General features: G+C 39.3%; 3 protein-coding genes across 3 annotated transcripts in view; 1 reads left to right on the forward strand and 2 right to left on the reverse strand.

Annotated features, from left to right (window-relative positions):
• WWC2 (WW and C2 domain containing 2) overlaps positions 1 to 3,317 on the forward strand; it is a gene marked incomplete at both ends in the record, with an annotated part of 96,993 nt that extends 93,676 nt beyond the window's left edge. The window contains 2 exons of the mRNA XM_080344230.1: positions 614 to 741; positions 3,251 to 3,317. Coding sequence (XP_080200356.1) covers positions 614 to 741; positions 3,251 to 3,317 — 195 coding nt within the window. The remainder of the gene's footprint in view (positions 1 to 613; positions 742 to 3,250) is intronic.
• Positions 3,318 to 6,612: 3,295 nt separating this feature from the next.
• LOC308040037 (claudin-22-like) lies at positions 6,613 to 7,345 on the reverse strand (the record flags this gene model as incomplete). Its single annotated transcript, XM_080343846.1, is given in 6 exon segments — positions 6,613 to 6,783; positions 6,785 to 6,859; positions 6,861 to 7,102; positions 7,105 to 7,205; positions 7,207 to 7,303; positions 7,306 to 7,345. Coding segments are annotated over 6 exon segments (726 nt in total).
• A 1,207-nt stretch (positions 7,346 to 8,552) lies between these two features.
• LOC308040402 (claudin-22-like) lies at positions 8,553 to 9,206 on the reverse strand (the record flags this gene model as incomplete). The annotated part of the gene is made up of 1 exon (XM_080344377.1): positions 8,553 to 9,206. One exon carries the CDS (start codon positions 9,204 to 9,206, stop codon positions 8,553 to 8,555), a length of 654 nt encoding a protein of 217 aa, XP_080200503.1.
• Positions 9,207 to 9,656: the final 450 nt, after the last annotated feature.

Raw genomic sequence — 9,656 nt, forward strand, 5'->3', positions numbered from 1 at the left:
TCTCTTGTGCAAAACAAGTGTCGTGTCATGAATAAAAGCACGAGAGTTCATGAATATTAACTTTGCTAAAAAGGTCAGCAAAACTGGAAAGTGTATTTTGAAAGCATGCCTTCTCTACTCTTCTTTTTTTGTCTGTCATTTTAGAGTAGGTATAGGCAACTTTCGTGGGAGCTTTCATAGGAAATAAAAGTATTTTACATGAGAAGAGAATCACTGTATCCCAGTTCTAAAAACATACTTGGCTAGACAACATTTGTTCATACAGATTTAGGTATTGTCTGTCTGCAGCCCTAAGAAATATTCCATCAAAATTTGCAACACCTAGTAGCCACCTGTGATGGCATGGGATTTGCTCTATTTATTTTTTTAGGAAAAGCTCCATTATCTTATTTTGTGCCTGTAGCACAGGCTGGTGCTGTTAGTCTTTTATATTGCTGACTCTTTCTAAAGAGATTTTCATAGAATTATTTAGGTTGGAAGAGTTAGGATCACCAAGTCCAACCATAATCCTAACACTGCCAAGTGTTTTGTGTGACACAGAAGAATCTGTCATTTCTTCGAAATGAGTAGTTGGTCATTGTTAGCAAAATGTAGTGGTTTTCCCCATTTACAGGCTGAGCAGTCAAAAGAAGAACAGAAACAAGGTTTAAGTGCTGAGAAACTGATGAGGAAAGCTTCTAAGGATGTATGTCGGCTACGGGAGCAGAGCCAGAAAGTGCCGCTGCAGGTGCAGTCATTCAGGTATGGCCTGTTTTGCTTTTCACGCTCTTTTTATTTTAGTCAAGTAACACAAATTATTTCCAAATATAATCAGACATGCTCTGCAATATTAGTCAAAAATCCACATGCCTTTGAGTTGCAGGACACATCATGCATTTCTAACATAGCTCAAAGTTGGAGTTTGAAAGGGCCAGATGTCAGCTGAGCTGAGGTGGGGAGGAAGCAAAGTGAAAAGTTTCAGACCCCCATGTGGTGTCTGCTGTGGGCAAGCACATGTGTGTGACCACTGCCATGGCTCAGCAGATTGACAGTAGACTTTAAGTAATGGGATCTTTTCTAGTGGCAGCAGGTACTTGAAGCAAATCACCCCTCAAGAAGTACAACAGTATCCAGCTCATCAGGAAACTGATTAACCCACTACTTGTGCCTTGCTCAAGGCTTATTATTCAAGAGAAATCTTGAATCCCTCCTTCTTTTGGTTGCAGGAACAACCACCAATTACCTGAGGCAAATGATGAACTGTTCTTGCTTAGTGTAAGTGAGAATGGACACTTTCTATCTCAAACTTAATTCTAACTGGTCTAAATTCCTAAAAGGCTGGACAATAAGTGGCAGGCTAGCAGCCCAAAGGCCACACTTCTATATAAAAATGAACATAAACCTGTTGATTAAAAAAAGTTTGCTTTTCCATACAGAAGCAGTACTGCAAGCTTATTTAGTCTAATTTGTCACTAACACATTTTTAAAGTTTGATTTCTGAATTCCTGTATAGGAAATGTAAGTCAGCTGCTAATATGTGTCAGGATTTTTTCCCTTTTTCAAGTGAGCAGTTTGAGAAGTCCATAAGCGAATAGGGAGGCACACACTGCAAACCACAACTGTAAGTGATGCAGAATCAAAGCAACAGAGAAAGGAAAGGGGTTCCTCAGCAAAGAAGCATTGCAGCTGAGCTCTTTTTCTTCAGTATCACATTCAGAGCATCTTCAAAGAGTTTTTACTTTCTCTGCAAGTCTTGAGAAAGAGTTTTGGTCAGTGCTGGTCATTTAACAGTCATCACAGAGTGCTGCACAACATTACAGGAACACGTAATAGTTCTCAAGGTATCATTCCCCTGCAAAAAGGGTATTGTGAGACTCCATTCTCCTTTATCTTCTAATCACCACACAAATAGCCAAGGAATACAGTTTACATAGTTGATTTTGCTCTGAGCTACTGTTTTTGATGGGAACTCACACTTAGCCAGTGGAAAACATGGTTTAGCCTACTGGACAAATAGTTACCTTCTAAGGCTGAATTGCACTCACCCTGCTAGTTAGATTTGTTACATTACTGTGGCTTTGTGGTGCCTTGACCCTCACTGGACACCGGGTGCCTACCAAGCTGCTCTGTCACTCCCCTCCTCAGCAGGATGAGGAAGAGGAGAAAATAGGATGGAAAAAAACCTCGTGGGTAAGATGAAGGCAGTTTAATAAAACAAAAGCTGTGTGCGGACACAGTGGAAAACAACACATTTATTCTCTAGTTCCCATCAGCAGGTGATGCCCAGCCTGTTCCTGGGAAGCCGGGCTTCAGTGTGCATGGCTGTTGCTCCAGAAGACAAATGTCGCAATAACGAATGTCCCTCCTCCTCCTCCTTTCTCTTAGCTTGTATTGCTGCGCAGATGTCATACAGTATGGAATGTCCCTTTGGTCCCCTTGGGTCAGCTGTCCTGGCTGTGCCCCCTCTCAGGACCTTGCCCAGCCCCAGCCTCCTACTGAGGGGGGACGTGGAGCCAGCCCTGAGCTGTCACCAAACGCTGGCGTGTTATCAACACCTGCCCAGCACAGCACTGCGAGGGCTGCTGTGGGGAAAACTAACTCTGGCTCAGCCAGACCCAGTGCCGGCCTCCAAGACTAATCGCACAAAGGCATTTTTGAAGCTCTCAAGAAGAATGACTGTTCTGAGCTTTAGTTTTTAAGCCCCCAATACTTATCTGCTTTCTAGGCTGCTGGCAGACAAGTTTACACAAACTTGTTATGCTTCAGTAATCCCTCAGTTCATAGGCAATGGAAATGGTAACAGCACAGCGGCAGCAACTAGACAGTAGCTGACAATTCTGCTTCTCTGAGTCTTGCCCAGACTCAATTATGATTTTTTTTTTTTCCTCACTTTTCCCAAGTCAGGATAAAATGTTTTATTTTGCCTTTTCATCCTCCCACTGAAATATCATCATAGGAAATTTAGTGACTAGATCAATATTGCAGTTTCATCATTGGAGGTATTAGTGAAATATTGATTTTTATTTTTTTTTTTAATCTTCCGAAATTGGAACTGCTTTTTACATAAATCTGCGTAAGAAGGGCATTATGTCAGAATGCTCTGGTAATCACATTTGTTGTAAGTAAACTGACTGTGGATTTTCTTCACTGTATGTTTTCCAAACCTGTCTTTTAAAGATCTATGCTGTAACATCAGCAACTCTACAGCAGATGACATTGGAGCCATGCTATAAATAGTAAAATAATAACTTGTTTTCTTTTCTAATTTCAGGGAGAAGATAGCGTACTTCACAAGAGCAAAGATCAGTATACCAGCCCTCCCAGCAGATGATGTGTAATTGATTGTGATGATGCATTTTCATTGAAGTGTTTTTCCACTTGCTCATCTCTTTTCAGATGAACTTCGTAGTTCCAATGACCTGCTTTTGAAGATCTTCTATTTTACGCTCACTATTGATGTGTTTCTTTGTAAAATATGATGAATTGAATTGTTGTATGCTTAAAAAATGGCAAAAATACCAACCACCGGAAAACCAAAGTAGACTAATTTTGGTATACTGATGCTGATTTTGTACAGTTTGTATGTATTGCATGTGTGTTTTTATTTTGTAAAGATGGAACAAAGGCAGTACCAAGCATGTATACTGTTGAACTGCACTGTGTTGAGAAATATTACGTTCAACAGAAGATTATCTTTATTTTCCTGTCAGCAGACTGTGAAGATGGCTGTTTTGCCATGCAATATTTTTGTACAAGAGTGTGACTTTTATAGATTAAAGTTAACCACAAGTGAAAGCTCCTTTCCAAAATATCAAGGCTGCCTCACAACAGCTGCTAATCAAGATTCAGCACTCACACTGGAATTTTGTTTCTGAAAACAAATTTTTCTGGTTTTGTTTTCTAATGCTTTGTAGGAAGCTACGGAGTTCAGAGTTTAGTTTTGTGAATGGACAGTACTTTAACCTGCACTGAAGGGTTTCTTGTACCTGTAGGAGAGTGGGCCAGGCAAGGCAGGCAAGTAATGCTAAAAACTTGTGAGACTACCAAAAAGGGGCAGCTGCTTTCTGAACTGAAGGGTGAATCAGATTCATAGTACCAACACTGAAATTGGAATAGTTATAACCACTGTACACTTAAAAATGAGAGATTCTCTTTGTTAATCTTTTGTCCTAGTGGCTGTCTTATTGCCAGCTAGGAATACATAAAAGTGTTTGTTAGGTTTACAAATGTGAAGGTGTTTTCATTGAAGTATTTGTACCAGAAGAAAAATCTGTCACATAGTAACTCAGCTATCAGAAGCCTTGCTGGAAAGGTAAAGCCTTTCTGAAAAAGAAAAGTTCCTGACTAGAACTCTTCACATATTTTGGTACCATAAAGTAACATTTTTTTCAAAATAAACGGTTGACCCTGTGTGCAGCTGAGGGTGCACAGGTTTCATAAATAGATGTGAATGGCATGTTTCAGATTTCTCTTACGTGCTAAGGAGAAGCATCAACTTGGATATATTTTGTTAGAAGTCCAGAACATCAGGTGTAGGTGTTGAAGCAGCCCTGTCTTGCTGAAGCAGTTGGGCTCTTCTGTGGGTACCGTGTAAGTAGGTGCACATTGCAGATAACAGGATTATTTTATTTTCCACTTAATATGTTGCACTCAGATGTATTTAATTAATTGGCGGAAGTTTTCTTCCCCAAGCAACAAGCCATGTATATACGAACTTCATCTTTCAAAAAGGCTATAATTACTTGGTGAGAAAACGGAAGCAAATATAACCACAATATGGTAGCAGCTGTCTCAAATTCAAAGTGACAATTCTGTGAGGAGAGGTCTGTGTAACACCCAAGGGTTTTCTTATGCACAAATGTATCAGTTCACTTAAGTGTATAGACAAACATGCTACTTTCTGCAAGATGACTGATTGAACATCCTTTACGAGTGCCCCATTTGTTTTTCATTTCTGAGGTTTGAGATAACATTCATGTTTGAAAGGTCAATTTAAAAAAAAATCTGCAATTATTTATGTAGAGGTGAAATGAAGGTTGACAGTTTCAACTTCTCAATTTGATTATGTAAGTTGTTTGTAGAATGATGTTTAGAGGTGTACTTTATGATTTTTCTTTTATTTATTTACAGTCTTATTTATGTTCTGTTTAATATAGTTCAGTTCTGGCCATAAAAATATTTGACATGGAGGATGCTATTGTGAAAAATATTTAGAGCTAAACAAATTCTTGCCAGGTTAGCTATATTTCAAAAAAAAAGTATTGCAGTCTGATTTGTAAGGATAAGGTGAGGTTGAAATTTCAGTATTGCTGGCTTTAGCTTGCAAAACTCATTTAAAAATGAGACTTAAGCATATTCATGTTCCTTGTTTTCCAAACTGGTCAAGTTGAACATATTTACAGGCAGCTTTTAACAATTTGGGGGTTGGTGTTTTGGGGTTTTTTTACTAATTCAGATTACTCACACTTGAAACACTCAAGAGAATAAGCTAAAATAATACATACAAATAAACCCCCATCAGTTTAAAATTATAAATATTTCTCTTGAATTGGAATTTACTCTGCACAGCAGGGGAAAATGAATGTAATTAGTTCTAGTTCCAGGTACCAATGTCACTGCAGTTGCATATATCAAAGTCTAAATACTACTGGTACAAGCATATTTAGCCAATGAGCAAAGTTCAGCAGAAATCGTAATAGAATACAAATCAAATAATTTTAAGGTTTTGGTTTTTTTACTATTACTATGTTTATTCTATATTAAATATCAAATGCTCAGGACTGAACTAAATATTTAATCAGGTTATATTCTGAATGTGTTTCTGTTCTAATTTTGTCTGTAAAAGTATGCAACTACATCACATAGATTAACTTGTCTCTGCACTTTCCATGTGTTTCAGTGATTGGAAAATACATTTTTTAACAAAGCTCTTTTCCAGGCCAGTGTTTCATGTAATTGTTTTATTGCAGTTTTATGTCTTTATACGCTCTGCAGAAACAGATGGCTGCTACAGCTTTGTCAATGTAAAATCATTGCAATTTGTAGAAAGTTCACATCAATCACGGACAAGTCTTAGGATAAGTTATATAGAAGCTGATTCATATACTTGAAGTTAGTTCTTTACATTCATTAAGTAAAAACTCTAATAGCAATGAACATGGTAGACTCTCCACTGGACAAAGTCTCCTTATTACTTGGAGACAGTGGCTTGCCAGAGAGAGAGATTGTGCAGGGATACATTCCATCTATCTCTCTCCCCTTGTATTACATGACATTATGTCTGGGAACATTTAGTTTATACTGGTGTAAATGATACAGGTCCAGGGAACTTCATTCAAGGTAGTGCTATATTAGGTTTTTGTAATGCATGTTGAACTGGCACTACAAACTGTTTCAGGACTTAAATACTATTTTTGTAAAAAAAACATTGTATCAAGCAGCCTCAGTAGGAGTTCTGCCATTCAAAATCTGGTCAAGTCTCCATATATGCCTAGAGATAAAAAAAGTTATTAAAAAAAACCCACCAAACCTGCAATTGATCAGATTTTGTGCAATACAGTGGTGACTTTAATCACCTTCAATTTTAATTACAATGATTGATGAACTGTGGAAAGTAGTGATTAAAGGAATTACTTAGCAAGAAACAGTCCCTCCCCTCCAATCTTGTAAACAGTAACCTGTCTGTTCAGCAGACCTCTCTGATTGTAATGCAGGAGTAAGGAATCTGAAAACCTGAGATCTACCCTTTTTAAAGTCTTCCATTTCCAGATGTTGCTGGATGTCTTGGAGATCTGGCATTGCATACTTGCTCTGGTGACTGATGCCCAGACGATAAGTGGGTTGTGGAGAGGAGTAGAGAGATCTCTGGAGTTATAAAGAAAGCCACCAAACCAACCACTGAGCAGTGCATCCCCTGGGATGTCTTCATCCCAAAATTCTTGCATTATATTAGGGACAACCCAAGAAACAGGGACTAAGGCCAGAACTCCAGCCATCCACAGGAGTAGTCCTCCAGGTACTAACAGCTGTTTCTGTACTGTCTGCTCTGTATCCTCCACCTTTAGGCAGTTTGAACCACGACCAGAGATCACAGGGCTCAGAAGTCCTAGTCCATGTGATGTAATATTAAAATCCTGGAAATCTTGAATTCTAGAGGCAAAGCTAGGAAAGAATCAAAACCTTCACACCGTGTCCCTCCTACACGTTGGAGTATACAGATTTGCCAGGGTCCAAAGCTCCAGTACACTTAAGTCTAAACTGAGATTTTTCCAGTCTGGTAAAAAGTTACAGGTAGCGGTTAAAATCCATCCTAGTACAGCCAAAGAAATCCAACTAACTGTAGCCTGTGTCTGTGGACCAAGTTCATTTTTAACAGTAACAGAAGCTCTAAACCACTCACTTTTTCAGACACCATTGTGTGCAATTCTTTGTCATACCAAACATAAACAAAAGTTAAACAATGCTCTATAAAGCATGAAATACTCCTCCCCCTCCTGCTTTGTGTTGCCTGATTCCACCTGTAGTGTTTGAGGATAGGGAGATAGCAAAATAAACCAATAACTGAAGGGTGTGACCACAGCTGGGCTGACTTTTCATTAGTTTTGATTATATTAAGAAAAACATATATTTTACTTTTCACCGATCTGCTAAAGTATTACAACAGTTCTGCCGGTTTGGCATCTCACAGTTTGTTTTCAAATTAAGTTCTAACACCACATTGATAGATTTCTGCTTAGAGCAAATGAAGCTGTCTGCTTTGCGGCTGCTTAAATAGAATTTGTTTAAAGTCAAAGGTTCCATGTTCAGCACAACATGTTGCTGTAAATGAATGGAGCTTAGAGAGCCTTTGATTGGAGGCATAATGCTTCCATACCTGTATCAGAAAAAGAGCGTATAAGTATCTTTTAAAGTAGCATTTCCCAGACTATTTTTGTTGCATAAAGTATGCAGGTGCCAGAAACGCTTAGAATAACTTGTATGAGCAGCTTAATGTGCCAGACTGGGAAAACACAACTCGGTTGCTATGAAGCACCCACCCCGTACATCTGCAAAGCCTGCTAGAATTTCAGAAACCTACAGTTTTCTCAGCACAACAATTTCCAAGTATACAGGAAAACAACTTGATGCAATGCATGTATATTTAGTCTGTTTAGGATGTGAAAACTCTCAAGTTTTTATGTCCCTAGATTAGGCAAGTGGAGAACTGCAACCGGGAGTCAAGCTTTGAGGCTCATTTAATTGGTGCATATAAAAAGGAAGCATATTCTGGTTAAAAGCCAAGCTGTAAAGGAACATGCATATTCATTTTCAGGATTTTACAGTGCAGTTGAGAAAGCAAAAGCAGCTTTTCTGTGCAGTCTATGAAAACTTCAGCATTCTGCTGTGGAACACAGTTTTAAACAGGTGAGAAAACACACCACCTTCCAGGACCAGTTATGGAGAAAACACCTAAGTTTAGGAAATCAGCTAGATAACAAAGAGTCCTTTGAATCACCACTGGAACAAGCTTCTGGCTTGCATGAGGGTTTGAAAAAGATAGGGCAGTCTTTCCGTATTCCTTAAAACTTTCCATTTTAAGGCCTAGTTTCAGTTTCCAAGTGTTGACACTGGTCTTGCTGTTCTGCTACTGTGTAACGGACCGAAGAGCGATGAACTTCAGTCGAACAGATGGTGCAATTAAGTAGAGATCCTCCTAATATGAGACAAAATCCAGCAAGCCAGCCAACAAATAACGCTTCCCCAAAATCCCACCTGGGAACAATATCTGGTATATTCTCATCCCAAAATTCCTGGACTGTGGAGTGGGCAACCCAAGAAACTGGGACAATAGCTGTAATCCCCGATATCCAGAAGAGCATTCCTCCAAACAGCAACAGCCGCTTCTTTTGTTCCTGTTGTCTTTCACCAATTTTCAAACAGTCCAACCCAAAGCCTGAGACCAAGAGGCCCAAAAGCCCTGATCCATTGGAAAAAAACATCAAAATCCTAGAAATCCTGAGCTCTGGAGGCAAAGCTAGGAAAGAATCAAAGTCCTTGCACTGCATCCCCCCTTCTTCCTGGACAACACAAGCTTGCCAGAGTCCCATGGTCCAGATCTCCAGTTCATTCAGTTCCAAGTTAAGATTTTTCCACTGGGGTAAATAGGTGGTGAGACAGGATAGGACCCATCCCACCAGAGAGAAGAGCATGCCACTTAATTGCATCATTGGTCGATGCACCAAGGCCATTATAAGGGCAGAGTCTTAAAAGCTTGCGGAGGAAGGTCTCCCCGGCAGTTCTGGAACAACTGCTACCTTGAGGGACAGTGGAAGCTATGATGATTTTACTTCTCTGCTGCCCCAAATATAAGCCTTTGCTATTAACCCTTTGTAGGCTCTGAAACACTTTTTTGTTCTTCACGAATATAAAGTTTCACACAAAGGACGAAGGACTTCACTAAACCATGAGTTAGGCTTTCCGATAAGGATTTGATCTGTTACCTTCCAATTTGCTTGGTAAAATTATATCCCAGTGCCTGATGATTACAAGCCTGAGGATGAACAAAGAGGGCTCTATGACCCCTCACCCTAAAACACAACAGAAATCTTTGTGCTTCAATACGGATTAATTAGATTTTAAGTGGTGATAAAAAGTCAGCTCTGTGTGCAACAGGAGTTCATTGTAATAGCTAAATTTGA

The sequence above is a fragment of the Nesoenas mayeri genome (assembly GCF_963082525.1).
Source record: "Nesoenas mayeri genome assembly, chromosome: 4".
Taxonomy (NCBI): Eukaryota; Metazoa; Chordata; class Aves; order Columbiformes; family Columbidae; genus Nesoenas; species Nesoenas mayeri.